This window comes from Perca fluviatilis, chromosome 18, assembly GCF_010015445.1.
Source record: "Perca fluviatilis chromosome 18, GENO_Pfluv_1.0, whole genome shotgun sequence".
Lineage (NCBI taxonomy): Eukaryota > Metazoa > Chordata > Actinopteri > Perciformes > Percidae > Perca > Perca fluviatilis.
The window spans coordinates 19,889,046-19,915,968 of record NC_053129.1 but is presented as its reverse complement, the minus strand read 5'-3'; the positions used below and the strand labels follow the sequence as shown (position 1 = coordinate 19,915,968).

The 26,923-nt window shown below is 41.8% G+C and overlaps 1 protein-coding gene across 4 annotated transcripts in view; it reads left to right on the top strand.

Annotated features, from left to right (window-relative positions):
• The window catches only part of wasf1 (WASP family member 1), a 55,230-nt gene that overhangs the window by 3,010 nt on the left and 25,297 nt on the right, over positions 1–26,923 (top strand). For all 4 annotated transcript variants that reach the window (XM_039782048.1, XM_039782049.1, XM_039782045.1 and 1 more), the window contains 2 exons: positions 23,358–23,512; positions 24,181–24,315. In XM_039782048.1, coding sequence (XP_039637982.1) covers positions 23,380–23,512; positions 24,181–24,315 — 268 coding nt within the window. In that variant the 5' untranslated portion in view covers positions 23,358–23,379. The remainder of the gene's footprint in view (positions 1–23,357; positions 23,513–24,180; positions 24,316–26,923) is intronic.

Below are 26,923 nucleotides of genomic sequence, written 5' to 3'. Positions count from 1 at the left end.
CAGAGGGACACCAGGGCTCAGTTAGCCTGTCTGACTGGTGCTCCTTGTGTCTTACTGCCACTGCCTCCACCACCTCCATCTCTGCTTTGTCCATGTATCTGCCCATCCTTGGTTGTGACTTAATGCTCTCTAAGACAGTTTACAGTTACTATTCCGTGACTCTTCTCAACTTAAGGGATAGGAGTTGTCATAGCGTGCCCAACCTTATCACAACACTTAATGTTCCGTTCTGTGTTACATCAAATATTATTTGTATTTGTAAAAACTTTTTTTTTCTTACTCTGGAACAAAGGTATTTGTTATATTTCTGAACACAAACTTGTATTAAAGTTAATGATACTGTGAGAAATGAAATCAATTAAATGAAATTCAAGACTTTCTAGAACCTCAAACACGGAGAAGTCCCATTTGTTTTTCTGTGATGATTACAGAACGCCATCATTTGAACTTTGTCCTCTGTATATCCTTACAATATCATACAGAAAAGTGTTACATTATCTCTTCTACTTTTCCCTTTTCTCACTCTCCTTGTAGTGCTGAGTCTCTTATTATCCACCTAAACTTTTTTCTCATCTCTCTTATAGTTACCACTCTGGATCTTTTAGCCTCTCGGTTTCATTCTCTCACTGTCACCCAGGGGAAGAGATGGAGTTGACAGGGTCTCTCAGTGAGTTGACAGGGTATCTCTGAAATAGACCTGTCTGATCGTGTCTCTGCCACTGCCAACAGAAGACAAAAACACAAAAGCCCCATCTGAGCTTAGAGCTGCCCCTACTCAACTGTGGGAACTGAGCTTCATCTCTTTATCTGCCCTCTTCTTTCATTTTTGTCCTCCCCCTTTCTCTCTGTCTCGAGTTGAAAGTACCGCCAGCAGTTATTTTCTTCTTCTTCTCTGTCACTTGCTTTGTATTTTATTAGTCTGTTTGCCTCCATATCTATACAGAAGCTCCTTACTCACTGTGATGAAACACCTCTGCTGACAACTAGTTAGACCACAGCTGCTTGAATACATGCAGCAGTTCTGTCACTCACCGCATCACTTTAGGCTCTGATGAGTTTTAGAAAGGATTTGTCTTTCCTTTACAACATTCAGCTTAGCGGGTATTTTGTACGTGCCAGTTGCAGCTTGCTGAATAGAAAGGGTATACTCATACTTTTCAGCTTTAAAAATAAATGTATTTGTTTAGGCTGAGAACGTTAGTGTTATTACAGTCTAAATGTGGTCCAGAGCAGATAACACACTGCCAAAGCAGAAAATAAGAAGGGATGGGAAAAAAAAGGTTTAACCCTGCAATGTTGGCTTACAATATATGTTGTTAACAGTCGACTCTCACCTCATGGCTGTTTCCTGCAGACTGAATAAAGAAGCCCTCACGACTCGCCAGTCAGTAGCCAGGTATTTGGGAAATGGAGCACCATGGTGTCCTGTAATTGACCTAGCTTATTCTCTCAGCCGAAAGCCAAAATGAGCTTCACAATGGGCTAAACTATGGACTGTTTAGGCCACTCCCCAGGTGTCATGTGTAAATTTGGCTGGTTACCATAGTCTGCTACCTTTCTCAGCACAATGTTGCCATGGTTTGCTCCAGGAGTAAATGGGATACAGGGCTCCCCTCAGTAGCTGTTGGCCCAAGCACTGACAGTATGTGTGTTTGTGTGTATACAATGTCCATGGTTAGGGTAGTCTTCATGTTTATATTAGCAAAACAATGTACTGTTCCTGTGCTTTTAGGTCACAGTGTATTTCTGGCCTGTGCGTAATCTAGCTCTAAATGCTGCCAACTGAAATCCACATGATCTCTGCAGCTGCACTCAGAGCATGTGTATATTTTCCTAGATTTGAATACGCAAAGTTAATCAAAACAATGAATTCCACATGATGGGCAAAACAGCATACAATATATTTCACCTTTTTCCTGTCACTCCCTCTCTTTGAATATCTATGCGCTCTTTTCTATCCCTTGATTTCTGTCTTCCTCTGTTCCCTTCTTTCCTCTCTTTCACTGATGGGTTCTTATTGAGCTGGAACGGCCGATGCACCGGTGGTCATGGTGATGTGTGGTGATTGATGGAGGCTGGAGAAATGGGAGGCGAGGCACGTTTATCCAGTCCTCCGCTTGAATCCCTTGTGTCAGGACGGAGACGTCCATATTCAATTACAGACACGCTGCATTTTCATTAGGATTTTCATAAGCACTAATTTTTCTTAGTTTTTCTCCATGCACTGGGTAGGAGTACAAGGACTAGCAAGGAAGAGGTAAAGAGGGAAAGACAGTGAAGGATAGAGGTGTGAATCTTCACTGATCTCCCGATTCGATTATGATTATCATGTCAGCGATTCCGTTTGATTCGATATCTCGATGCATCACAATACATTTTTCTATTAAAGCCATGTAGGATATTTAATTCATAGCTTTTCAAGCTTAAAAAAACAAAACATTCTGCAGTGCTCTAATACTAAATACATTGGATACATAAAACTACAGCACTGAGCACATGGCACTTCCTGAGTGTGCAAAACATAACAGAATATGTAAAGAGAAATGTTGTTAGGCCCTCATTAAATTGTAAACAGAAATAATCGATTATGAGCCTGCCGATTATTGATGCAGCATCGTCCATGTCCACGATTCGATGCATCGATTATTTGATTAATTTCAACACCTCTAGTGAAGGTTTAGGGACAAGAATGAAGTAGGAAATAAAAACTGCAATAGGCTTTTGTTTCAGGCACAAAATGTACCACACAATTATTTTGGTTTATATCTAGCTCAAGACTGTTGTTGCAAAAAAACACCCTTGCTCTTCCTGCATCTTCCTTGTGATGTTTGTCTACTATAAACTAGAAAAACAAAATAAATGTTATAAAATAGTCTTTAAAAGAGAAATAGAGCAAGGTCATGGCTTCCAAAGGGATGCTGAAGGGAACAGAAGAAAGTGCTGAGAAAAGAGAAGGAGAGCAAGAGGGGAAGTGGCCTTTTATCGCCCCGTTGTGTTTGTCCACAATTTCACAGCAGGGGTGCCTGCACACACAGACAACTGCTGCCTTCAATTAGGAGCCAATATTTGGCTGTTCATTTACAGCTCAGAGCGAGGATCCAGCTCCACTTTGTATTTGTGCAAGGCCCGAGCACAAGGCTCGTCTGATTCGTGATGGATAAAAGCCCAGCAGGGCCGCGAGTCTACACTTCTCTTCCATTTCAGAAGATCGGAAGTGGAAGCAAGCTCGCCTTACTTTTGTCTTTTGATGGTTAGCAGGAAATGCCAGATTCACGTAAATCCTCAGCAAGAAAACCCAATCTAAACCGTCTTACTCAGCAGTCACTTCATCTGTGTTATCAATGCTTATTTTACAGCCATGCGGGCAGTCCACCAGGACAAATCATTGCTTCAGAGCACAGGTCGGATAGAGGTAAGGAAATTCTTCCTGGTGGAAAAAAAAGCATCTGCTAAAGATAGACAGTCGGTAGAAGGAGGTTGTAGTTCAGTGAAAGATTACATACTGTACTCTTCCTCCTCCATTCAGTGGTGTGCCAAAGGAAATGTAAAGACATGGGGGTGGTAGTTGTTTGTGCTTTTATTCTCTCGGGCCTATCTACGCAATGTAGGAATTTCAGTGGCATGAGGATGAAACAAAGCCATTCTCTCACATCAGGCTATGGGAAATTGTCTGCGACACATAACTGTGTTTCATTGATAGACACATGCCCACACCTTGGAGTGGGCCTAAGCTCCTATTATATTATTACATTTGTACTCCTATACGTTGATACTGAGATCAGTCTACAGATAACGGTCATCTTTTTTTAACTGTGCCCATAGGTATCCTTGATCTGGAGCAACATTACATCAGTGTGTGTCTATGGTGTATGCAGGAGTTCATGTGTATCTCTCTGCATCCTTTTTAGCGCTTGTGCTGTTGACTGTGTAGCCAGCCAGCGAGCTGTACCTGTGAACTATCTTCCTCTTGAATTAGTCACCACTCCACTTTTTCTTACAAACCACGGCACTGCTGGCTATCAACTAGCCCAACGCAGATCTAGCTTGGGGCAACAGATGCAAAAAAGACTGACACCACTCACACACAGAGCTCAGTGCAGTGGCAGTGAGCATGTAATGCTGACTGATTTGAGTAGGTACTTGTAGCGGAAATATGTCTTTTTAGTTATCATGTCAAAATGATATCTATTTGTAAGGTGGATTGTGGTGAAACTCTAACATTTGATCTACAACTGAGAAATGTTGATTGGGTTTGTCTGATTGACAATTCCATTACTGTCTAACTATCACTTCAGTACATTAAGCATTTGCATTCACGTTTACTTTCATTGCATAACAGCAGCAAGTAGATGAAACAACTGTGGCACTAGAATGTCTGACATCTTTGCTGTAATTTGGCGTGCAAATGTACAATTTAGGGCTGAATTCTGAATCCTCATGTAATAATAATGTAACAAGACATGGATGCTTCCTGAGGACCTAAGGAACTGTGATCCTTGGTAAATCCAGCAGAACACTAAATCAACAACACTTACTTTTACCTGTTATTTGCTCAGTCCTTCCATCCGTGCATAAGGAGAGAGGTGCACTTCACTGACTACATGCAGGATGCACCTCAGATGGTGGGTGTGTAGCCAGTGCACCTGTTTCATGAATAATACAGACCTCTTCAGGGACAGACTCTGAAATAGAATCTGAAACTAGGAGAAAAAAACTTAGCTTATATGATACAGATGTACTATGTCCATCCTAAAGTGTGGTAAATAAAAAAGACACTTTGTTTTTGTTGCAACCAGAATGTATACCCCCAAAATGCCCTATTAATATGATAGGTGCCTGTTTAAAGTCAATAACACAATTTAGAAATCAACATTTACTGATAATCAATTATTCAGAGGCAATTACAGAAGTGCGTGTACAAAAACACACAAACGTCCATACACACATTCCATTGTGAGCTGTGAAAGTTGTGCAGCAGGAGTCCCATGAACAGCAGCAGATGGACTGCAGTAATAGGGATGCTGTCGTTTGGCAGGTAGTGTTATTCAGGGCTTGTTTGGGTCCTTCTGCAAACCAAGATACCGAGAGGCAAAAAGGGCAAGTGTGAGGACGTGACGGGGCAGCGGCATCTCCATCTTTAAATTAGGTGAACCGTTTCGATTGATTCTAACACTCCCTTTGTGAACTGCATGCATACTACAGCATAGAGATAAACCGTATAAAGCAAAATGTCATAAAGGGCACCAAACTACTCCCTCTTGCAAATGTGTGTTTTTGTGTGTATGTATGTGGGTCTTAATCAGCTCTAGCTGGCTAAATGCCAGATTAGTGTTGGGAGTTAAACGAGCTTGGCATGAGATGCCTGGAGGAAAACCTCCTCCTGCAGCTAAACCGTAAAGCAGCAGCCCCCACGGGTCCATCCAGCGGTGTAGGATAAGGTCAAAGGTCATTTCATTATTGTGTGTGCTTATATAAATGTTAGTGCCGACTTGAGGCAAGAGCGTTTGTGTAGCTTAGCCCCAGGAGGACAGATAGGTGCTGACAGACAGGCCTGGCCTCACCGCTGGGTCTTCTGCCTCTGCTGCTGCAGAGCCTCTTCTTTTTCCATCGGCCTCGCTCTCCATTATTCTTTACCGGCATCCTGTGTGTTTATTCTCTCTCTCTTTTTTCTCTCTGTCTCCCTCCCTTCTCCCATTGTCTGTTTCTTGAGTGTCTATATACCATATTTCTCTCCTTCCTACATCCTACTTTACATAAGCCGGAGCTGCACAATCAGTGCTGACTGCTTCCAATGAGGCTAATGATGACTGCCAGCTTTTTTTTTGGTCAACATAATGTATCAGTTGGGCATTAGCAGTGTCTGGGGCTGGACCAGATTTTTTTTATGTGGATTTACAGTGAGTTCAAAGAAAGGTAACGTTACAACGGAATAGAGGATGCTTAAGGAGTGGGGCAGTTGTTCACCAGGCCAGATGTTGCCTGGCGCTTCAAATTAAATTTTCCAAATGCAGCATGGATCAAGAATAGACATAGAGAACATCTTTGGAGGTTAATTTCAGAAAGTCATGCCTTTTCATTTCACCCAGGTTGTCAAATAGTCCCATTGTAAGACACTTAAGACCTGTTTACATATTGCCATTGCATTTTTTTTAATTTTATTCTAAAAGAGTAAATAGCCTCATTGCTGTCATCACCAGTAACACATATTTTTGTTGATTCTTTCTTGGAATTTGCTTTGTAAACCTCTCAGGCACGCTTTTCAAGCCCTCGATTGGGGTCAAAAATTACTTGTAGAGAGTGGTGGGCCAGAGTACTTAAGAGATTTGAGTTCTGAATCATGTATAAACAAACTGTGAAGTATCTATATCTGATCAGTATCTGGAGCTACTTCAGCACTTAGATGAAGGGCCCTCATGTGTGGGGAAAAGGAAGAGGTGGACTATGAGCAAGCTGAGTAGGTGTTCATCTAATTGCAACAGGACTATAAGAGCACTTTCTGTTGCGGAGCGATGCAACAGTGACTGCGACTGACAAGGGCATGATGACACACACACACACACACACACACACACACACACACACACACACACACACACACACACACACACACACACACACACACACACACAGGGTTGCAGTGATGAAGGGGACGACAGACAAGCCAAAGTCTGACTGACCAGGAAAGATAACAAGGAATGGTGTAGGAGCAGTGATAACAGTTGCTGTGGATTCTGTTTTGTATGCTCTCACACATACACATCGACATCACTTCATACTGAAGAAAAGGCCGGCAGCTTAAAATATGCCCACTGATAAGACGGAAAATAGAGGCAACCAAGGGAAAAATAAATAGGGGAGCGAGAGGCTTTGTACCTGCAGGAAGAATTGGAGTTGCTTCCCTTTCAAGATGTGTCGATTGGGGACGAGCAAAAAGCCTTACAATGCTTTGTGACAGCCAAACGCAAGAGGGGGAAAAGGGACTGAGAGGTGCTTTTGTCTCCGTCCCCTCTGTCCCATTGTCACCCATATCGCTTTCACCAGAGACGAGACACTGCATTGGGCTTGATCTAGGCCTAATGATCAAATCTCTCTGTGTGTGTGTGTGTGTGTGTGTGTGTGTGTGTGTGTGTGTGTGTGTGTGCGCTGTGTAGATGTAGGAATGTATGTCTCTCCTGTCTTGATGGTGATCCTCTGGACTCAAATACACAGTACTCCCCGTCTAAAGATAGCGAATTGAATCATGCAGATATTAAGTTACATCTCATCTTGCTCCTTGTAAAAAACTGCCCGGCAGGCACTGCAAATCTGTGTCTTTATAATTTTTCAATATAATGGCAGAGTAAGTGGATGGTCGAGGCCTTAATCGAGTCAATCTTCTACAGTGCTGTTAGACCATATTTTGTCTTCTTTACCTGCCCTTCACTCCATAGAGATTCATTATTTTCCTCCCACCTCTGCTCTCTTTCCATTTTTATGCAGAAAGTGTCTTGTCTAGCAGTGCCATAGCTGTCAGAGCTGTGTGTGTGTGTGTGTGTGTGTGTGTGTGTGTGTGTGTGTTTGCGGGTGGAGGGTGCTGAGATGTCATGAGACACAGGTCACATGATGCCGGCAGCTGACCCTTTGACCCCTAATGAGCATGCCGTTTCTATAGATGGAAAAAGGCCCTGAGGACAGTGACCAACCGCTGCCTGCCACTGTGGTACCACCTCGCTCTCAGTTTATGTGCCAAAGTGTGTTTGTGTTGGCATAAAGACTGTGATTTATAGAATTCATCATTTTTAGACCTGTTTAATGAATAGCTGGATGCTATTTTAGTTGTTTTTCCTTCTAAATGTTTAATAATATCAGCTGATATTAGCTTACAATTTGTGTACATGGCAACCAGTGAATTACAAGAAATTGTACAGAAATGCCAATTTATATATGTGAGGTCATTTAGAAAACCAGTACTTCCATGACATAGTTTGTTCACCAAAAGACGAGTTTGTTTTTCAACTGTAATACTAAAATAGTAGCACACACGGTAACACAGCACACACACACCCCCCCCAACCAAAGAATGAGTGATCTATCTTATCGTTAGCAGTTAACCCAGTAGCACACACAGTCTATGGTAGTACAGCACACACACCCTGAGCCGAAAAAGAGTGACAGACAGCACAAAGCACACACAGGTAGGGTAACCGATTGGGGCTGAAAGACTCAAAGGTACATTTAGTGACTGCTATTTTGCTTGTGTTTATATTATTGTGGCATTTAACAGTTGTTTTTTCATGTATTTATCAGACGGAAGGAGAGAGCTTGTTGAACCTATTGAACTCGCACTGCTCATACAGGGCAGGGGTGAAGGAAATTACATTGATGCTATGCGCTCTAACGTTAGTAGAAGCATATTTTTTAAATAGTAGGGGAGGGGTTATGTTAAGGATGACTACAATGCGTCATGGAAAATCAAACCATGATTTCAGGCCTGAAAAATCCTGGACACAGAAATGGTTAAAAAGAAACGGCCACACTCCACAATTCAGTACTGTACAGTTTACAGTCTTTTCAAGTTTTTAACACATATTTTCTAACATGTATAATGTGTTTAGAAGGAAATACCTGATTTTGCTTCACCCAGATTTAAAAAAAACAACACAGAATTCTGTATCGATGGGCTACAATGTGCACTGTGCAGTATATTAGAATACAGCATCGCAACATGCCTGCTTGTGTGTGCATTAAACTGTACCAGCCGTGTTTTTTCTCATTTGAAATGGCTCTCTGGCACTCCCACTGGCCTCATCACAGCAAGGGCACCTTCACCAACCACCTGGTCTGCCAGCACTGTGTTCCCTGAATCTCATGCACAGACACAGACTGCCACAAACTCAGGAGACAGCCTATGAGCACTTTGCACAGCTGCCCTGGGCACTGTGTGATCGGTCCAATTTATCGCACAAATCCTCCATGATTCTCCTCTTGTCTCTCTTCCTCACATATCCACCTCTCAGCTGCTGCCAAGTTCCACTCTGTTCACTGAATGGCTGTGAATAGGTTGTTTAATCTGTTGTTGGGGTGTAATTGACCCTGTTCTATCAGCATTGTTTTACAAAACATGGTGGCTTTCACAGTGCAGCAGTGTGTGTGACATGCCTAGATGTTGGTTTCATAGTTGTAGCATGTAAAAATGTGTAAAGTTTGATTTAAAAAACAAACAAAACAAAAACAAGAGTTCAGCTGTAGGGAAAAAATCCTACTTTTGCAATTTGTTGTACCAAAAGTTGGTCATTGTCATCCTTGGTTTACAAATTTACAAAGTTTGTTAAGATATTTACAGATTGAATCCTTTTTAATTGACATGTGTTGTTTCTTGAGGCACTGGTTGTTTTAATTAGAAATAAATTAAATAGAGTCCTCATTTATTAGGTTTGGAGTAAATTACATGTGCCACATTACATGTACAGTGGAAAGAAAATAAGTTAATCGATTGTATTAAGTGTCCAGGATATGGTCAGCACCTTTTTGAAGTGAACGTTTTAACAGTTTTTCCCCCTCCTGTGTTTACACATTTTCTTCTTTGCAAGAGGCAGTGGTGCATGAGGGACTGAAATACATTTTGCCTCTAAGCTACATCATCCCACTTTAAAACCACTTTTCTTCTCATTCTCTTACCATGACACATTTTTAAATGAAGAGCAAAGGAAATTATTGGAAGAACAATTCATCCACAGAGTGCTGAATTTGCACTTTCTAACCAAAACTGGGTAGATTGATAAAGGGGTGATTACATTACAAAAATGAAAAGGTGAGTGCTTAAAGGGCACTTCAGATGTGGGAAAGCAGGGTGCCATATCTTTACACCTAACGTGTTCTTGCTTTTGACATGTTGCCCTCTGGCATATTTACAGCAGTCAGATTAATGTGAATCACTACATCACAGTTCACTGGGCAGTACTTAATCACAATACCTACTGTATTGCAATATATTGAAAAGTTGCTGTATCAATGAGGTATCAGCTCTTGCTCCCCTCATAGAAAGCCTCTCTTGTTTGTTAAGCTGCCTCTCTGCCCTAACACAGAGCCCCTGGCATGGAGAGAAGAAGATGATCTCTCCCTGTCCCCTGATGCCACCCACACACTTTTTGGGGGTCTTTTTTTAAAGTGCCTCAAGCTGCCTCCTCTTTCACTTTCTCTTTGTCTCATTCTCCCTCTGTGCCCCCCCCCCCCGAAAAATACAAAAAAAGCTCTGGAATATCTCCATCTCTGCCCAGGAGCTTGGAAATGTTTTGTAAGATGCAACAGAAGGTCTTCTTAAGATTTATAACTCACATTTCCCATGCAGAGAGAAAATACATTTAATAGTGCACAGGTACTATCATTTACCTGGAGAGACTGGGTCCATCGTCTGTGACAAAGCACAGTTGTGTCTTCTTAAGGAATTCTTTTTAAATGTACTACCAGATGAGGGGACCTGATGAATGAAACGTTGCAAGTTTCATTTGGCAGGCACGTCTACTTAATCTAAGTGTTTTGCCCTCCTAACAAGCCTCTTGGCTGGCTTGAGTAGCACTCCTGTGTCTTGGGATTGTGAGCATGCATTGTGTGCTCGCTTTTTGGTGATTTTATTTATTTTTTCATCTGACAAGGGTTGCTGCAGTGGTTAGTTTGTGTGCATGTCATTCATGGAGTTTGTATAATGCAATTTACCTCACAGGCCAAACAAGTGCAGCTGCACAGTACGAGCATGCAGACATTTATTATTGAGTAGCAGGCTTTCATTATTCATACCAGTGGGTTTCTGTGCACTCAGCAGATAAACTTCTTTGAGTCTGTTTGTTCATCAGACACTCTGCTCATTGATGTTGGCACACAGACGTCCATGAATATTTAGTTGTGTACGTTGTCTACAGTGGCATAAAGCACGTTTGCTAAATGAATGTCTAAAGCAATCTAAGCTCTTTGTGACAAAATTCAATGTGGGCTGTGTCCAACTACTCACTCAGTATATGGTTCATCGTTGATCATGCTCTGAATGTAAAGCATAGTGGACAGGAAGCCACTGTTGAGTCACAGGGATTTATTCTCATACACAAAAGATATTTGATGAATGGAAAGCTCAGATACTTATCTTCTCCAAAGACCTGTAGGAAGGATGAAAGACAACAACAGCGTGTTTTATGGCTGCACAAAGACAAACATCTCTATAGCTATCTCTGTAACTGTTTAATTCCACACACAAATAGTATTGCAATGGCAATATAATTTGTGCTATTGTTAATTTGAAAGAAATGGAGATAATACAGAAAAGAAAATCTCCAAACGATAGCCAGGGATTATGATGAGTATTGCAGTTGGTATTTGTTTTCTTGTTGTCTGAAGCAACTCCTAAAACTTGTTTACAGCTGCCTGGCAACATTATAACAGCCCAGAAGGCCAGCCAGCCGATGGATCCGTGCCATCAGAGTACCATCCAAGTGCCAGCGAGCTAGGATGCTCACTTTTAGCAGTGCTGGCTGTGTCAGGAGGAGAAGCAGGGCGTAGTGTTAAATGACTGCCTTGCTTCACACTCCTGCTTGATTGGGACCTCTAACTGTCTAACATGTACTTGAGAAATGGCCATGGACTGAGTCGAGAGAGCTAAGAGCTAAGGTAGTGGGAACACAACACTACACAGAACAGCCTTTGTTTATGCACAAGTTAGACAGCATGTCAAAAACAATGTCATGAAAGAATACAGTGCAGTCAAAAATTCGGAGTTATCGAGCCGAGGAAATAAGTTTATTATGTACCCGTATCCCTTGCCACAAGCGCCCTGTAAAGTTTCCGACTACCGGCAAACCTAGTTAGCATAACTGTCTGAGCCCAACCTGACAGCACTAGTGCTGCAGGTGTATTTTTAGCTCTACAACAAGAGGAGGTGTGTGTGTGTGGGTGTGTGTGTGTGTGTGTGTGTGTTTTTTATAGTAGTGAGGGCCTGCAAGGTGTCATCTCACCGCTGAAGGGGTGCCGGCTGGTACAGAATTTTAATTGGCAGGAAGACACATTGGCACATGCAACGATATGTTCTGCCAACATGATCTGCTGTGATGGGTAAGGAGGGGGGAGAGGGGAGAGGGGAAAGGGGATGTTAAACTCTCAAATGGAGGTGTGTGTGTGTGTGTGTGTGTGTGTGTGTGTGTGTGTGTGTGTGTGTGTGTGTGTGTGTGTGTGTGTGTGTGTGTGTGCGTGTGTGTGTGTGCGTGTGTGTGTGTGTGTGTGTGTATGTGTGGTTATTTGAGTGATATTGGCCTACTATTTGCATAGATCTTTGATAAGAACTTCTTCCAACCTCATTTGCTTTCAGAGAATTCCAGTAATTTTGCGCATGTTATTTAATTCTGCACATGTGCACGAGGGACCTCTTACTGTGCAGAGGCGCCAGCTCTCCTCTCCTGTCAAATTCGACAGTCTGTTCCTACCAGCAGCGGCAAAGCATTAGGTCTAGGGTAAGCTCAAAATCCACTAGTTTGTACAACATGTCTTCTGACTAAGTCTGAATGCAAAAATGTTCATAGCTGCGGCCAAAGCAAAGTTCATCATTAGGCCTTCTTCCTAACATTTGCTCAGAGTCCACAAATCTCAGTCTTTTCCATCTTCCTAAGGACATCTCATTTAGTTGAAGCCACAGGAAGACATCAGCATTTTATTATCTCAAAATTTGTGATAGTTTCAGGCCGTTTTTTTAAAGGAAATGAAGATAAAATGTTATCCTTATGAGCAAATGAGAGAGAAAATAAACAAAAGAACAAATAACATGTATAAATGTAAAGCTGCCTCGTTAAAATAACAAAACATCATCAGACAACATTTTTCTGTTGTGTCTCCATAGCCACAAAAGGAAACTAGCTGAAAGAAATGGAAGTCTCCTTGATAAGTTTTGAGTTTGACAACATATGAGCTGCGGTAGCTGTCCTGCACTGCATATCTGCATTACTGATTTAAACCAGCTGCTGGTAAGCTTTGTCAGTTTGATCCCTGCTCCCTCTGCCATCGGCTGCTGTGGCTCTGCCAGTTTCTCTGATTAGATGTCTGTCTTTTTTTGTTTGCAGCTGTTCATAGTGTCGGAAACAAACCAAGTCCACAGCTGTAGCGTATGCGTTCCCAGAATCACCAGAAAAAAAGGACAAAATGTTCAGGCTGATTTTACATGGAGAATGCAACCATCTTCAAGCTTCGAGTTGGCTCTGAGGGAGAGTTTTAGGGAGAGAACAGCCCATTATTGGTAATTTGAAGGCTTTATTTTAAGTCCTAGAATAACAGGGTTTCTGCACATCTTGAAAAGTCTGAAAAAGGCCTTGGAATCTATTAAGAAGTCTTTAGATCTAATTTACAAAAGTCTTACATATTTCCTTGTGCCTTCTACATGCAGTAATGTGTCCAAAAAAAGTTTTATATAGTGTTATACACCTATAAACTAAAAGTGAGATTGTTGCGACAGAAGATTATGCGCACAGGAGGCTGTTCAATCCTTTTTTGTGGTGTTTTAGTCAGCACCACCAGACCTAAAGCAAACCCCGTCATATAGGTAGCTACAGTCTCCACAGCAGAATGCACATCGTCTCATAAGGGGCAAATGTCGATTTTAGCATACATTAAAATAAACGTAAGTGAATTATCTATCCATTTATGTTCTGCTGTTTATGCAGGTCAATTAGTGTGATTATTATATCATTAGGAGGTATTGGTATATATAGATACTGCGGGGAAGTACTGAAAAAAGTAATGATAAATAATAACTTTCATATTTTGGACAGCATGCTCGTCAAACATGTATTAAATTGCATTCTGTGTGGTGAACGCTGCAGAAACCCTGCACTCAGTCTGTGCAGCCTTTGGTTAGGACCAGGCTCCTAATCCGTGCGTGGTATTGGATTCTGTATCATGGTGATCCAGAGAGAAAATCAGTTGGACAAACTCTTCAGACCAGGAATTTTACAACACCTAATGATGAGATCTCTCGTGTTTCAGAAAGCTGAGGTCATTTCATTTCAATTCCAACCGGCTCCCTGTGTGGTTTACTGCTCGTTTCTTTCTCTATAGCACTAGTTTTACAAAACCAGTGACTGTGATGGCAAACCCGGGGCTAAAATTAAAATTGCATCCCTGCTGGATATTAGTTGTTTTTTGGATATATGTAGTTGGTGGTCTGTTTGCTTTTTTTTCATGCTTTCTCATTAGAATGATTCACCTCTTTTTCCATAATTTGCAAAAAGCATTCTACAAGAAATACTGGTTGCTTTTGTGTGACTGTGTCTGTGTGTGTATTAAATCGTAGCTGATGATGTATCAAGGAGTGTCTGTCTCTACCGTGCCCTCCAAGTAAAAGGCCCTTGACCTGCTTCATACTGAGGGGTCCTTGGCTATATTATGTGGCAGTGTGAGTAAGTAAATGCTCTATTAGGATTCATTAGAGCTTCTGCTTAGACATATTGTCCTGAGTGCAGTGAGCCGCACCAATGGAGGCCCCCTCCTCTCCACTGGCACGTGCCGTCCCTCACCCTGCTTTGTACTCACACACAATGGATGAGCAATCCCAGATCTCCCTCTTATTCTCTCTCATATTGCATTAATTTATCAGTGGCTATCATTGACCCATCACCCTGATCTTAGCCCATTCATTCTTTTTTTCCACCTTTGCCTTTGCTTCCCTTGGGATGATATAAAGTGACCAATGACATCCCACTGCAGCCGTTGCCATGGTGATACGTGACAGTGGGAAGCACCACCCAAGATGTATGGATCGTAAAAGTAGGAGGACAGTCAGTAAGGGCTGTACAGAGACAAAACAGGCTGGCTAGCCTGTAGACTGGGTGGAAAAATAAAAGAAGGGAAAGCGCAGGTATGTGAAACATTTCTTTGTGCAGTGATCATCTCTGATCATTTAGTACTTACTGTATATGGGCTGCAGTGATGGCCCTGCTCTATTTTACTGGCAAGGCACAGTCAGTGAAGGAGGAAAAACCAAGGGGACAAGTAAGGGGACGTATAGGGAAACCATAGTTCTCTCACAAAGATCTTTCAGCTGCTTCGTTCATTAAATTAGGATATAATTGAAAATGGAAGAGTGTAATTTTCTCAGTGTTAGATCTGTCAATTATGTCCTCCAAATTCATTCTTTCATAAAGCCGCTATTGTGTGCTGAATAGTCAGAAATCTGTCTCAGAGTAATCACCAGGCAGTCATAATGCCTTATAGGCTTTCAGCCCATTGTGGACCATCAACTAGGTACCATAGAGCTCACTGGCCATGATTGACCATTAGCTAAAACTAGGAATAGACGGTTTGTTAGTCTGGTAAGAATAATAATAAATTAGTCAGGCTAAAAAGAGTTCTACTCACCCACATGTATATTTAACTCTACTACGGTCTTTAAAAGTAAGCACAGTGGACATGGAGAGTTTTTGGAAGTGACATGTGGGCATGTCACATGGGTTATCAAAATCCAGACTGCACGATACACGACGTGTGTGAATACTGCAATGGTGCTACATTTGTAAGTTAGTGTAAGATATACCTACATTACTTTTTCACATACTGTTTGGGAGAACTTTGTGTACAAAAAAAACTCTTAAGTGAAATATTTTAACTTGCTGCTCATCAGGTTCAGTTTGTGCGGTGTCTTATTCGAATAGCCACTTCATATGCAAACTCTGTCTGCAACTCTCTTTATCTGGGATGATCTGAAAGGCCTCTGGTTTTGCAGATATGTAAAACTTTTCACCAGATATTTTATAATATATATATATATATATATATATATATATATATATATATATATATATATATATAATATAAATATATAAAATATATATATTTTTAATTTATTTATATATTTTGAGTCAAAGGGCATCGGCTTGTTAGATGGCTACTTTTATTAGCTCTAAGTAGATTGTTATGTGTTAGCCTCATGTCAGCATCTCAGTCGTGGCAGACTGCTTTTACATGTAATCGGTCTTTCTACACTCACCTAAAGGATTATTAGGAACACCTGTAAGATTTCTCGTTAATGCAATTATCTAATCAACCAATCACATGGCAGCTGCTTCAATGCATTTAGGGATATCGTACAGGTCTAGACAATCTCCTGAATTCCAAACTGAATGTCAGAATGGGAAAGAAAGGTGATCTAAGCAACTTTGAGCGTGGCATGGTTGTTGGTGCCAGACGGGCTGGTCTGAGTATTTCACAATCTGCTCAGTTACTGGGATTTCACGCACAACCATTTCTAGGGATTACAAAGAATGGTCTGAAAAAGGAAAAACATCCAGTATGCGGCAGTCAGGGCTGGACTGGGACAAAAAATTGGCCCAGGCATTTTTGGCCCAGGCGGCCCACACCCAGCGTGATTGGTCAGACATCAGTCATTCCCTGCAGACAGTCCTCTTAAAATATGCGTGCATTCTATGATATGAGTTGCCTAGTGTTCTGTGTTCATGTGATCGTTTTGGATCCTTCAAGAGGGGTCTCAAGACTTATCTGTTGATCTTACACTTAAATAATGTATTCATTCTTAGAGTTATGATTTGTATATTTATGGTATTTTTATTATTTTGTATTATTGATATTTGATATTGTATTGCCATTATTGTTATTATTACTATTTTGCTTAATATTGGCTTAGCAACTTTAAAAACAGTTTACTGTTAATTTTAACTATTGTAAGATTCATATTTTGTCACTTTGGACACAAGTGTCTGCTAAATACTATAACCACAACCATAACCCTTCCCAAAAGCTACAATAAAGCGGAGTGTAGTATATGCCCTGGAAAAGAGCACCAATACAAGAGAATCTAATTAAACATTTCAAGGAACACTGATGCTTGTATCAACACTGATTTTATAGATACACAGACTTTTCAGCTACCCAACAGGCTAACCGCTAGCATTTTCAATGTAAGCTTAGTTAGGTTACCTGACAGCCACTAACTTTAATGGTACAGCCAAACTGCTTGTTGTCGTTATGATGTGACACACACACGCACACACACACACACACACAGAGCCTCCCTCCCTTCCTGAGAGTCCCTGTTAATTTGCCTACTCCTTACCACATCGTCATCTACTCTCTCTTCCATCTTTTCCTCACTTGCTCCCATGGCCCTGTCATGGTCACTCTCCTCCTTCTTTCTGCTTCTCTGTATAGCCAGCCACCTCTCCTCCTCCTCAGCTTCAGGTAATGCTGATGTTGAAGCAGCTACTACAGCCCCAAACATGTCAGAAGTGTTGGCACATTTTGAGGAATCAGTCTGTAGATTCTTAATCCTTTTCTCCTGTAATTTCTCTGCACCTCCCTTGCGCTTTGGTGGTCGTTTGTCCATTTTAACATGAATGCTAAACTTCCAGCATAATATTACAGCTCGCGTTTCAGGGCCGGGAGGCGTGGCCTTAGTGGGATTTGTAAATTTGCGGCCTGGAGTGGGGAAGGGGGTTCCTGGATTTGATTGGGTCAGGCCAGTGCCAATGAAGAAAATTAACCAATGGGCCGCTGTGAGTTCTTTATGGGCCGGCCTGGCCAAAAAATAAAAAAGGCCTATTTATATCGGCGATTCGGCCCAAAAGTGCATTGGCCCACCGGGAAAATGCCCGGTATGCCCGATGGCCAGTCCAGCCCTGGCGGCAGTCCTCTGGGAGAAAATGCCTTGTTGATGCTAGAGGTCAGAGGAGAATGGGCCGACTGATTCCAGCTGATAGAAGATCAACTTTGACTCAAATAACCACTCGTTACAACCGAGGTATGCAGCAAAGCATTTGTGAAGCCACAACACTTACAACCTTGATGCGGATGGGCTACACCAGCAGAAGACCCCACCGGGTACCACTCATCATCCACTAAAAATAGGAAAATTAGGCTACAATTTGAATGAGCTCACAAACATTTGACAGTTGAAGTCTGTAAAAATGTTGCCTGGTTTGATGAGTCTCGATTTCTGTTGAGACATTCAGATGGTAGAGTCAGAATTTGGCGTAAACAGAATGAGAACATGGATGGTGTGGGGAATGTTTTCTTGGCACACTTTAGGCCCCTTAGTACCAATTGGGCATCGTTTAAATGCCACAGCCTACCTGAGCATTGTTTCTGACCATGTCCATCCCTTTATGACCACCATGTACCCATCCTCTGATGGCTACTTCCAGCAGGATAATGCACCATGTCACAAAGCTCGAATCATTTCAAATTGGTTTCTTGAATATGACAATGAGTTCAATGTACTAAAATGGCCCCCACAGTCACCAGATCTCAACCCAATAGAACATCTTTGGGATGTGATGGAACGGGAGCTTCGTGCCCTGGATGTGCATCGCACAAATCTCCATCAACTGCGAGATGCTATCCTATCAGTATGGGCCAACATTTCTAAAGAATGCTTCCAGCACCTTGTTGAATCAATGCCACGAAGAATTAATGCAGTTCTGAAGGCGAAAGGGTGTCAAACACGATATTAGTAGGGTGTTCCTAATAATCCTTTAGGTGAGTGTATTTGGTTACCTGTAAGTAATTAACTTCTCTGCAACACTACATTTCACCAGGCGTCTGTGCTGCGTGTCCCAAAAGCATCCCAGAAGGCTCGCCGCTCTGCTCCGCTAAAAATATGCGCTAGGCCTATTTTTGACGGAGCTGCTGGGTGTTACACGGGTTGGGCAGGAAGTGGAAGGGCTAGCGCGTCCTGTCAATTTTTTAAATAAACACCCTGTTCAGATTCCCGATCGTATATCACATCACAATACTATTAGAACAACTACTAACTTCAACCACAAAACTTTGATTCATGCCATTTATTTATGTAGACTACTTACTTTATGGCAAAGGCACAAATATCCAGGGAAAATGACCCAAAAAAACTCAATCAGCCAATCAACAAGTAAGACACTATGCTTCTAAGACGCATGGTATGACGCACGGCAGAAAATCACGGCGCAGCCAGAACGTGGCGCCTGGTGGAATCCGCCGGTGCGGACGCATCAAAACATAATGTCTTTATAATTTACTGTCTCGTCACACTACATCTGCCCATTAGAAATAATATATTCTGCTGGACTCTTCACTTTAAAGTTAAATATGTCAGCAGAGCTCATATTGAATGACTTCAATGAGGCACTTCTCACCACTTGTGCTAATTTGCTTTTTCCCTGACAAAATCAGTCATTGTGGAACAGTTGAATGTGTTAAATTCTTGTCTGAGCTCTGTGGTTAGTGAAACTCCTTCCATCTTACATGGAGAAAAAAAAGAACCTTGCCATTAACTAGTCATGATGAACATCCTGTGTTTATCCGGTGAACCACTCTTTGTGGAGTAAACCGTTTGTTTAGTGACTTCTCTGGGTTAAATCTTGTGATTCCACCTCGTTAAGTGCTGTCACAATGTTATGGTTTTATAAATTCTAATGAGTTTGAGTTGACTGTCTCTTTCTCTCTCTTGCTGCCGCTTTCATTTTATTTCTCTCTTACTGTCAGAACCAAAATGATGTGTAAGAGACATGGGAACCCGTGAGAAAATGACGAGAGCAGCGCTGTCATATGTAATCATTGTCATAGTATGGTATGGAACCGCAGTGCGTGTGTGTGTGTGTGTGTGTGTGTGTGTGTGTGTGTGTTTGTGTGTGTTCATACAGTAGTGAGGGCATTGAGTGTGTGTGTGTGTGTGTGTGTGTGAAAATGTTCCCTCCTGTGGACAGCAGTCTTGAGTTAACTCATGTCCAATCAGCGAGGCAGCAAATCTATGCTGCAGTCATTAATCACACACACAAACACGTGGCGCTGTGCCGACACATTCTGAGGAATTCTTTGAAAAGCGAGTCGAGTTCAACGGTGTTTACTCACTAATGACGTGTCAACAAATATCGAGAAAATTTAATTAAGCACATGATACTGTAAAGGAAATAAGAAATATCCTAAGATGATGTTTTCCTGATACATTATGCAAAGAAACAATCTTGTAACCTTGCTTGCACGCACTACAATAGGGACCAAAACAGGGATGGAAGTGGAGCACAAACTAGAACTAGCCCATAGAAGAATTGCTGAGGATACAGTACTCTTCCTCTCACCTTTTGTCTGTGTTTATTGATAAACATGAATCAAGCTAAATAACAGTCAATTTGGTTTTATGATCATATGGATGACTTTCAAACACAGAGCCTCTTAACTGCTTACGTTTGTGCCAAACCTCTGAGCAGGGCATTTTTGGGGTCATTCCTTAAATCTTCATTTGAAATCGAAGGAAACTGTAACTTTGAAAAGCCCACCCTCTGGAGATCAGACAGGCAACCGCAGAATCAATATCATCACTTAACACCTATTTTTATGTGTCTTTTATGTTATGGGGCTTAAAGAGGAGTGAATGCTGATTATCTTTGCTGTTTTGCTTGGACGCCATCATTTTATCTTAGGTCTGTGCTTCTCTGTCATACATGAAGTATTTGTTTTTTTAATTCATAAGAATAGAGGTAATAATCCTGCAAATGTCTCCCACATCTGCCTTAAATGGATGTTTCTCCATCTTTGTCATCTTTCTTTCATTGCCATCTGAAAGCCTAATTTTCCATCTTTTTTTTTTATCCCCCGCTTTAGGCAAACCTGTTCACCGTCATTCTCAGAAATAACTCTTATGACCCACTAGATAGGAGGAACATTCCTTTATGGGGAGAGGAAAGAAAGCGATACGCAAGGGAGGGGGTACAAAACAGCGTGAAGTTGCCCGGCAGATAACATTCGTCATCATCTGCGTGTGTGTTAAATAAGCTAGTGTGTATGCACGGCAGAGAAATAAATAGTTATGATTGACTGATTACATTTTTGTTTGCTTCTCTATTTATCTGTCTCTGTTTCTCTGTACACCTGTGCCTCAGAGATATGCTGAATGTACAAAACATATGAACACTTACTGTCCTCATGAAGTGAACTGATGAGCTGAATAAAGGAAAAATAAATGCCATATTGATTTCTGATATTAAATCTAAATTGATCCCAAAGGAGGGGATGGTGTAAGGAGGAGCAGAGTGTTTCTACTCTGAGAGAGTTGGGATGGAGATTGTGCAAAGGGAGATGCAACTTTAAGAAGAATAGGTAATACATTAGTATTATTATTTGTATGATGATGTTTTGTACATTAAAGGAAAAGTTCTTGGGAAATATACTTATTCAGTTTCTTACGGGAGTTAGATAAGAAGATTAATACCGCCAGTATCCAGCTAACTTAGCTTAGCACAAAGACTGGAAATGGGGAAACAGCTAGCCTGGCTCTGTCCTTCAGCTACCTTTTAAAGCTCACTGATAAACCGTTTATACCTTGTTTGTTGAATCTGTACAAAACTGAAGTGTAAAAACAGCAAAGCGCTTTTTTTACGTGAGGCTATGTGTTGAATTATTTCTTGGTCTGGGCCAGTTGCCCAGCAACCAGTGAAACTCTAACAAGTAACTGGCGCACAGACATGAGAGTGATACCATCACATCAATCATGTAACGCTGAACAAAAAAGCTTCTTTTAGTGCCAGCCATTTTGAATTTGAGATTGTGGTTTGGTATCCATTTTCTTGCTTTTGTGTGTTTTTAAGATGACCCTCCTAAACATAGAGTAGATGTTACATAAGTAGTGTTGGGCCTGTATGTTAAAGGTCAACACTGTAACAACTTAGTTTACACCATCACCTTGGTGAGTGGTTGTTCGGGTTTTGGCCTCAATTACTAAGATTTCCGTAGGCTGTGGAAAATGTCGCACACACTGGGACAAGAGGTGCACCCAATCAGGAAAGTGTGTGTGTGTGTGTGTGTGTGTGTGAGATGGACGGAGGGAGGGACTGTTAGGAAATGAAATAAATCCCTAAAGAGTACAGAGGACATCTTTTTATTTTAGAAGTGGGCAGCGATTTGACGCTGTTTGGTTTTGTTTTGGCAGTAACATCACCCGCACATCTTATTCAAACCACTTGAGCAACAGCTTAGAGAGGTACGTGTTCTCATCCTTTCCTTTTATAGGCATTTTTGCCCCCATTTAAGACACGTCCAAGATGAATCACCTCAACAAAGCCTTCTACTGGACTCCCTCTCCCTTCCCCCTAACTATCCATAGCTGGGCCACCTCCTAGAATAGCCTTCCTTGACCTACATTTTTATGGTTACGGTCAATAATCATGTTTATTCTATAGTGTCGGTAACACCGCTACGAATACAGCAGGATATTAAAAGTACCAGACGTCAATTAAAGCTGAATCAGTGCTTTAACAAGGCCTCATCACTGTCAATCTCAGTAAATCAGTCAGTCCATGCAAGCACCTGATCTCTGATTGCTCACACTTGCTCTAATTATAGAATTAGAGCAGAGAGACGAGGTGTTGTTAGCATGATTAACTGGTGTCGTCACAATGGGAGTTGTGCCGGTAGATGGTGTTTTGCCCACTTCCCTCCTGATTTCTTTGCTCTCATTTCTCACCTTTCTTTTCATTACATGTCCATTTTGTGCTGTGTAACGTTGCTGTCATGCTTTTTGTTATTCCGTCTTTACTCTCATTGTTTAAGCTATTACTTGCAATTATATAGGACATTTTTCCAACAGCTATTTGATGGATTGCCACACATTTTTGTTTGCTCAGTTTGTTGTCATAAAGAGAGGCCTTTCTTATTTTTACGAGATCCTTTTCACGTTATAAACTAACGTCCGGACGTATCTGTCATATATCTAGCATTAGCTTTGTTGTTTTTATAGCTTGTGGCTATTTGAGGTAGAAAGGTGTATCAAGTTCTGTAAACATATTTTGGTTCTGGATCATTGCAGCCTTGGCGTCTTCTGTGGTTTTGGAAAGTCATCCTTTGTTTTGAATTGGACCTACATTAAGCAGCCCAGCACTGCAGCCTTAATGCCATTAGCATGGCTGAGTGGGCAGACAAAGTGCTGAGGTTTGTTAGCCTGGCTATGCATGATGAAAAGGACAAGACAGTGCTAAGTCGATGAAACGGATGAGGCAACATGGCTGTGAGCAATGTCAAAACATGACTTCCCTGCTATTCTGTAGCATTTTCTATTCCTCCAGCATCCTGCTAAACTACACTTCTCACATTGTATTCCCTCTCCACATGCCCATTTTACCCTTGAACTCGCGTCACGTTGTCATCTCTCTTGCTCCTATGCTTTTTCTCTCCATTGCTCTGTTGTGATAATTCTCGTGTTGTCACAGCAAAGCAACCAGTGAAACAAGTGTTTTTTCCCCTTTCTATCTCTCTCTTCTATTGTTGTAAACAGCAAAATCTCAAGGTATGTAACAAGAATTGTCGCACTAACAAAGTTTTGTCTTCTATTTCTTCTTTCTGTCCTGTCCCCCTGCCCCTGACTCCTGTAGGTAGTGGTGTCGCAGCAGAAGGATGCCGCTGGTGAAGCGCACCATCGAGCCCAGGCACCTGTGCCACACAGTGCTGCCAAGAAACATCAAAAATGAGCTGGAGTGTGTGACTAACATCTCCTTGGCCAACGTCATACGCCAGCTCAGTAGCCTCAGTCAGTAGCACAGGGACACACACACACACACACACACACACACACACACACACACACACACGCAGATACACACTCATTCTCTCATACAGTTATTTAAATAGACACACACACACACACACACTGTACACACACTGTACACACACTACACATGCACCTCAGCTCCCTGTAAGTCAATTAGCGGACCATTTGGATATTAGGTACTGATTCAGCTATTGCCTACTTGGCCGTTTTCATTCTTTTCTGCTTATTTCCTTGAAAGTACATTGCAGGCAGCTATTTAGAAAACTACCTGACAATTTGATAATTCTTAACATCCATGATCAATTTTCACAATTGCATATTTTTTGAGGGTAGGTTTGTGAGGAAACCGTGTAGGGCTGCTCTCAAATCAAGATTTTGTCTGAGTCGACTCAGAGTAGAAGAGAATCAGATTTCCACACACTCAGTTTTAAAATCCTAGCTCACCACAAAAATTTAATTTAACCATTCCACACTTCCTATTTTAACACTTTGGTGTGATCTTCATAAGTGTAAAAACACATTTTGTAATTAGGCTGTAGAACATCATGCTAAGATATTTGTGTGTGTGTGTGTGTGTGTGTGTGTGTGTGTGTGTGTGTGTGTGTGTGTGTGTGTGTGTGTGTGTGTGTGTGTGTGTGTGTGTGTAGGTAAATATGCAGAAGACCTGTTTGGAGAGCTGTTTAATGAGGCCCACACCTTCTCTTTCCGGGTCAACTCCCTGCAAGAGCGTGTGGACCGCCTCTCCATCAGTGTCACACAGCTGGACCCCAAAGAAGAGGAATGTGAGTAATATCTCACATACACACACACACACACACTATTCGTGTACTCTACCTCTTTTTTTGAAACAACCAATCACACCTTCACCTCTTAGTGCACCAAATTAGATGTGCACTTGTTGACGTGCCTTTGAGTGTGTTTGTGGGTCATCTGTGTGATGGAGTTCGCCTGTCTCCCCCCCTCCAGTGTTAATAGCTGTTATTAGAGGAGCAGGCAGCTACGAGAAGGTGTCATTTTTCACCCCCAATCCTACAAACCGCTGCCTCTATTGGAAACATTCTGAGTTTCACTTTGGCTGGATGCTCGTTTACCCACTAAAGGCCTTCTCTTTGTGAGGAGAAATTGGATCTGTTGGTCAGGCTGTATCTGTGGTGAGCAATAATAAAATGGAATGTGATAATCGGCGAGACTGTCAGGTAAGCCAGGTTATCTTGAGAGAGGGGGGCAGGATGACAGGATAACGTAGCTAGAGGAGTGTGCAGTGGGTGCAAAGTAAAAATGGAGAATCACAGCGGTATAATACTATGCTCTAAGGCGCCGTATCGATTTCCCATGGGCCAGCAGTATGTTTACGGCTTTACACAATGCTACTCTAACTGCTTCCTTGTCTCTTACAAAGAGACATTAAAATGCTCACTGGGCTGTGCTCGCTGCTTATATCTTTTCTGTGAATGCAAGCACAGGCGTTGATACCTTTTTACAAGCCAATGGTTTGTTTCCTGGTTTTTGAAGAATCATGGTTTGTGTTTTAAACACAGTTGCGGAATAGACTCGTGCATATCCAGATTACTCACAGATTGTTAAACCTAATCTTACTTTTTGTTCCATCCTGAATGTTTCCCCTCTTCCCCATTTAGAGGCTTCCCTCCTTTGGATTGCTTTGCACCCTTTTTCACATTACCTCTCCTCTTCCTCCACCTGCCCTACTCTTACCATTTCTAGCTTCTTCTTCTGCCTCGCCCCTCACCCCCCTTTCTCCTCACACTGTCCACACACTGTAGCTGTCCTTATTGCATAATTGTGTATGACCTAATTGTGGAAGCCAGGGTGTCTCAGCTGGTAACTGAGTCCATTATCCTTCAGAGGTTAAAGGGCAAAGACACACTGACGCACCCTTCCTCTCACGCACACTAGGCACACTATCTTATTCTGCAGAGGTTAAGATATTAACATTTATCTTATTAGATACACATCTACATATTTACTAGGGAGAATACCCAAGTAGCAACAGAGCCGCTCTTTGTGTCATTTTGGCATAAGGCTCCTTGTTCATATTCATGTGAAGTTTCCACGTTTAGACACAGATTATGAGTGATTGTGTGTGTACACTTGTGCGTGTGTCTGACGCATCCGTGCATGTGGTCCTTGGCTTTATCTCCCTTCATAAATAAGCCCGACTTTCCTCCTTTTAGCCTGAAGTACTGGCTTGAGAGACAGTGGATAAGGATCAGCTCAGTTGCAGTTTAAGTGTGTGGTGGGGTTGCAGTCGGAGGGGACTCGGAGAGTAAGAAAGATGGAAGGATAGAGGGATGGGCGTATAATACAGGGCACTGCAGCAAAAGCAGTGGAGTGTAAAAGGATTGTACCACAGAATTTTCTGGGCCAGGTTAAAATGGCCTCCTCTGCAGGTTGCAGAGATTTCCCACACAGTTCAACTCCTCCACAAGCACTCATAACCAAATGAAGTTGTCTTGTAAATGGAAAAAACCCACACTCTCCTTTCCTTTCTCAACCATTATTCATTAAAGACATGTAAAATATAATCACTATAATAGCAAGGTAGTGAAGTAGTGTGGTGACTTTGAGGAGAGAAGTGTGTGAGAAATGTAAAAGAAAGATGGACAGTTGTTGGAGGGGTGTGTTTCCTATTAATGCCACTCTTCATCCCTACCCCCACCCTGTCTTTACCCTCATACTCTCAAACACATGCTGCTGTACACAGTTGAAAGTGTATACTTTTAGCACAAGCATATGACTTGCCTTGTAATTTGTCTGTGTGGGTCTGTGGTCGGCATGAGGAGGAGTGAAGGAGAGGGGAATGAGTTCAGGCAGGGATGGGACCATAAATCAGGACCGTAGAGGGATAAAGATAGGGAGGATGGGGGTCGGGTAGGATGGAGGAGAACGGGGCACACAATAAGTATTTTACATATACTGTTCACAAAACCTTTTGCAAGCCTCTTTGAAGTTCTTTAAACCATGTAATGACAAAAAATATTTTTGGTCGCCAACTGACTGATTACACTCAAATGTTTTCTGTTTACAGCTAAGTTTCTATTCTGCTTTCATTGTTAACTGTATAATAATCACCAACACTGCAAGCAGGCAGTAGTGAAGAGCCAGAGCTGTAATGACTTGGTTTTATTTCACAACATAACAATGCATCAGTGAAGTGATTTGGGAAGAAATAAAAGCTCAACAGATTGGGACACCTTATTATATAATTACCCTGCAGTATTAACCACTATGATGAGGATTCAACATCTATTTCAGTATCTTTCAAGCACTATTGGTGAGTGCTCACTATGTCCATCAGGATATTTTTAAGACTTTTCCTTTTGATTTTTAACTGAGACACCAGTAATTCACGAAAGGATTACTGTTAATTTA